Source organism: Strigops habroptila, chromosome 4 (assembly GCF_004027225.2).
Source record: "Strigops habroptila isolate Jane chromosome 4, bStrHab1.2.pri, whole genome shotgun sequence".
Lineage (NCBI taxonomy): Eukaryota > Metazoa > Chordata > Aves > Psittaciformes > Psittacidae > Strigops > Strigops habroptila.
The window spans coordinates 17,484,148-17,488,953 of NC_046358.1; the positions used below are offsets into that span (position 1 = coordinate 17,484,148).

Genomic DNA, 4,806 nt, shown 5'->3' on the forward strand with positions numbered 1-4,806 from the left:
CCCCGCCATGGAAACCCGGGAGCCAATCTGCCGAGCCCGGCAGCAAATCAGGCGCTCCCGCAGCAGCGCGGCGGCGGCGCGGAGCCGGCTTGTGCCTTTTCTGGTTTCCTTTTTTTTTCTTCTTTCCTTTTTTTTTCCTCTTCCTTTTTCTCCCTTCCCCCCTCCCCGCCCGCCTGCCCTCCCCCCGCTCCATCCTCCTCCGCCTCGCCCCTGCCCACCGCCCCCAGTCGCCGGAGCCGCCGAGCGCTCCCCATCGCCTCTCCGCCCTCCGCCGTCCTTCCCGCGGCAGCTCCGCGGGTGCCGGAGGAGGCACAAGCGGAGCGAGGGGCGGGCGCCGGGGCCGCTGCCCGCTTCCCGGTGCGGGCATCGCCGGGGGAGCGCGGAGCGCGGAGCGGAGCCCGGCGCCGCCTCCATGTTCCAGCTGCCTATCCTCAATTTCAGCCCGCAGCAGGTGGCCGGGGTCTGCGAGACCCTGGAGGAGAGCGGGGACATCGAGCGCCTGGGGCGCTTCCTCTGGTCCCTGCCCGTGGCCCCCGCGGCCTGCGAGGCCCTCAACAAGAATGAGTCGGTGCTGAGAGCCCGGGCCATCGTGGCCTTCCACACGGGGAACTACCGGGAGCTCTACCACATCCTAGAGAACCACAAGTTCACCAAGGAGTCCCACGCCAAACTACAAGCGCTCTGGCTGGAAGCGCATTACCAGGAGGCGGAGAAGCTGCGGGGCCGACCCCTGGGGCCGGTGGACAAGTACCGGGTGAGGAAGAAGTTCCCGCTGCCCCGCACCATCTGGGACGGCGAGCAGAAGACACATTGCTTCAAGGAGCGGACGAGGCATTTGCTGCGGGAGTGGTACCTGCAGGACCCTTATCCCAACCCCAGCAAAAAGCGGGAACTGGCTCAGGCCACGGGACTTACCCCCACGCAAGTGGGCAACTGGTTCAAAAACCGCAGGCAAAGGGACAGGGCGGCAGCCGCTAAGAACAGGTAAGGTGCTGCCCGTCCCGCCGGGGCACAGGTCACCCCCTACCCAGGGAGGCTTCGCTCGCCGGGGCCAGGGGTTCCGGTGCGATGCAGCGCGGCCCCAGACAACCCCGCCGCGGGGACGGGAAAACGACCCCGGGAAGTTTCTCCCCGGGAAATGCAGCGGGATAACGTAGGAGCAACGGGAAAACCCGACGGCTTTTTATCTGTTTATTTACTTCTAATAGGGGGGTTCCCCTTGGCCGCTCGCAGGGAGCGGGACAAAGGCCCACCCGGCTGGTGGAGCTGCCGTGAGCCCGCAGGACCCGCCGGCAGAAGGGCCGCATTCAGCGGCCGAGCGGAGAGAACCCTCCCTTCAAAGTTTTGCCTGGACATATAGGAACCTATTTCATATATGTCCAGCCGGAGCAGAGCCGGCAATATCCCTTTGGGGCCCTGCTCTTTTGCGGGGAGCTGCCTTGACCTAAACTCCTCCGGAGCCAGCCGGGACCATTTCTTGGGATATTTTTCTTATTTCTCTCCTCCTCTTTTTTTTTTTTCTTCTTCTTTTTAATCTGAAAGAACAAAATCTCGGTGTTACTCCGGCACAAGCAGATGTCCTGGGGAGCGGGGAAGGGACTCCGGTCCCCCGTTATCCCCCCTCCAGCACCGGGGTGGGAGTGTCCCCACTTGTCACCCCGCAGCCCTGCTGAGCGCAGGCGGGCGGCCATACGTCGGGGAAACGGGTGCTGTCACCCGCAGCCCATTCTATGGGCGGAGAGGGCAGATGTCAGGCCTGCTGGGAGGGGATTCGCCGTCCGGGAGATGCTGCAGGGAATTACCGAGCTCTCGGATGAGGCCCAGTTTTGGGGGGCAGGCTGCGGAGGGACACACGCACACAGAGACAACCGCCTCCCGGGTGTGCCGGCCGCGGAGTGGGGCCGGCCCTGGGGTGGGCACCCAATTCCTCGGGCAGAGCCTCCAGACTGGCAAGGCTAAGTGGTGTAAGCTAGAGGTGGGGGCAGCGGCGCGGGGGGGCTGTCGGGAGAGTCCCGGCGGGGAGGCGGGGGGCTGCGGCCGGTCCCGGGGCGCGGGGCCGGGCGGTCATGCTGTGTGTGTGCCGGTTCCTTTCAGGCTGCAACAGCAGATCCTAACGCAGGGCTCTGTGCGCTCGCTGCAAGCGGAGGAGGAGAGCGGCGGGGAAGCAGGGGGGGCCGCCTCCAGCCCCGCAGCCAGCCTCTCCAGCAAAGCGGCCACCTCCGCCATCTCCATCACATCCAGCGACAGTGAATGTGACATCTGACCCACCACCACGGCAAACAGCGGGCAGCGGGGAGGGGGGGCAGCTAACCGGTGCCTCCCGACGCGGCCGGGGCAGCCGGGCTCACCATCGCCCGGCCGCGATGGCCAAAGCCGGGGTACGGGGCGCTCCCCGGCCACAGGCCGCCCGCCCGCGCCGCCCTCCCAGGCCCGCAACAGACTGCATCAAAAAACGTGGTAAAAATCGTTGTCGCCTTTATTTCTAAGGATTTGCAGAGTTGATGCCTAAAAAACCCCAAAATGATAAGAGGGGGAAAAGGAAAAAAAAAAAAAAAAAGAAAGGAAGCCCAGAAAATATTAAAAAAAACCCAAAAAACAAAACACCACACACGACAAAAAACAACAACAAAAAACCCCGAATGCCAAGTCGCAAAATGTCTGAGCGCTGCCCTTATTCCACGGGGGTGTTTCATGTTGAAAAGACGCTGTTCTTTTGGTTGGGTTTTACTTTACTTTAAATTACTTTAAATTTGGAGGTTTTTTTATATAAATATATAATATGTTTATTTACTTATTTAAGGGATTGCTATGGTAGATTTTTTCTATTATTATTATTAATTATTATTATTTTTTGCTTGTTCTCTGTGTGCACAGGTGACTTGTAGAGCATGTGCAGGACGAAACTGTATGAAGCAGCCTAAACCCATAATAAAATATTTGATGAACGACCCTCGCATCTGCTTTGAAATGACGGTGTCGGTTCTCAAGCCCGCCAGGTTACACAGAGCACATCTCCGAGTCCACGGGGATTTCAGCATCAGCTCGGCAGCAACCGAAATAGCCGGGTCCTCGGGACCGGCGTGATGTCTTTGCAGGGCAGGGAGCCGGGGGAGGGCGGGATGAGGCGAGGGGATCGGGACCCGAGCTGGCGGAGGATCGGGGAAACCGGGGAAGGGAAGGAGAAGGCATCTCCGCAGCTTCTCCTCTCCCAGAGGCCGAGGCTTTGGGGATTATCGGCGGCGAATTTTCGGACAGGGACGAGGAGAAAAAAAAGGGGGGGGGGGGAAAGGAGGGAAGGGTGAATGGCTGGGGACAGCCCAGCCGGGAAAAACCAAGCTTCCTCCCTCACCTGACAAATGCATGGAGAAGATGCGGAATTAACAGCCCTCCATGCCCGGCAAGGGCTGGAACGGAGGGGAAATAACCCCAAATCCCAACCCCTGTGATGTGCCGGGGGCTGTGCCCACCACCCGCTTCCGTCGCTTTGTTTGGCGGCGGTTTTCCTGGAGGGCACCAAACGCCAGGTCTGAGGAGCGTGCTAAGCTTTCTCCCCAGCAGAAGGATTTTATATTATACAGTTTGACATTGATCTTTAAATCGCCTGAGCTGTGCTTTTTTTGTCTTCTTTGTCTCATCGCGTTTACTTCCCTGGCCTCCGAGAGATGCCTCCCCGGTAAGCTGATTGCTCGGCTGGGTTTATTCGGGAGGCGAAGCCGGACGGAGCAATGCCCCAGCTCCCCTGCAACGGCACAGGGGCCATTTCAGCTCCGTGATGGATAAATTCGGTCGTGCTGCCTTTTCTCGGGAGGTGTATTCCCGTCTCAGCAATGGCTTTTTCCCCTCTGTTTGCATTTAAAGCCTGTCAGGCGTTGGCACCGCCGGTGTCTAAATCTGTCTTTCATCCCCGATGCATGTGCCTTGGTTTTCCCCACAGACAGGGACGGGGCAGGTAGCAGCTATTTATTAGCTGTCCTTTAAGTCCATTTACAAGCAACTGTTTCCCCCGGCGGGGTGTAATTCAGGGTGTCGGAAGAGATAAGTAAGCCGTATTTTGAGAGTGCTGGGAGCGGCGGCAGCGCGGGGGGTTCCAGCTCCCTTTTTGGGGGAATCCACCTGCGGAAGGGACCGGAGCGCACCTTGCACCCCAGCCCCACACCCCAACCCTGCAACCCAGCCCTGCTCCAGGTTTGTTGCCTCTTAAACCCCAGCGGGTTTCTTCCCGACAGAACCGAGGAGGGAGAGCCCGTCTTTGCTGCTCAAACCTCAAAAGAGGTGGGGGTTTGCCTTGGTTTGGGGGTTCGCTGTAGGGCAGCGCTTCCCATCCACGAGGGTTTTTTGGGGAGCAAAAGCGGTATTCATCCTCAAAACGGAATCTGCTGAAATAAACCGTGTTCTTTCTTTTTTTCCCCGGGAATCGGTGGAGCGTATTGCAATTTCTGCACTGGTTCCTGCGGGCAGAGCAGCGCTTACTGCCGGGGATTAAAGCTTTCGAAAAGACGTATAAAGAGGTGGAGAATTATATGAATATATTCACTTAGCTTCTCATAACGTGGAATTTCTTTCTAACTAAAAAACAAAAACAAAAACAAAAATCCAACACAAAACCAACAACAACAACAAAAAAGCTAGAATTTGAACAATATATATTATACATTTCGACAAAGGGTTTGAGGGGTATAAAGGTTGCTGGACATCCCGAGTGGGCTGGGGAAGGACCCAGCACAAATGAAACTCTTGGGACAGAGGGGAGCGGGATGCGCAGCCCTGCTGATAGGAGCAGTCCCGGTCCCCGGCCTTGCTGCTGCT

At 58.3% G+C, this 4,806-nt stretch overlaps 1 protein-coding gene across 1 annotated transcript; it reads left to right on the forward strand.

Annotated features, from left to right (window-relative positions):
• Positions 1 to 253: 253 nt before the first annotated feature.
• SIX6 (SIX homeobox 6) lies at positions 254 to 2,942 on the forward strand. Its single transcript, XM_030483158.1, has 2 exons — positions 254 to 984; positions 2,095 to 2,942. The coding sequence occupies exons 1-2, from the start codon at positions 413 to 415 to the stop codon at positions 2,261 to 2,263; spliced, it is 741 nt and encodes a 246-aa protein (XP_030339018.1). The 5' UTR covers positions 254 to 412; the 3' UTR covers positions 2,264 to 2,942.
• Positions 2,943 to 4,806: the final 1,864 nt, after the last annotated feature.

What these genes read in the sequence shown, in the direction of transcription:
- SIX6 (XM_030483158.1), top strand. Translation starts at nt 413, where the DNA reads ATGTTCCAGCTGCCTATCCTCAATTTCAGCCCGCAGCAGGTGGCCGGG. An exon ending in GCGGCAGCCGCTAAGAACAG is followed by an intron (nt 985 to 2,094) that starts GTAAGGTGCTGC and finishes GGTTCCTTTCAG; the next exon opens with GCTGCAACAGCAGATCCTAA.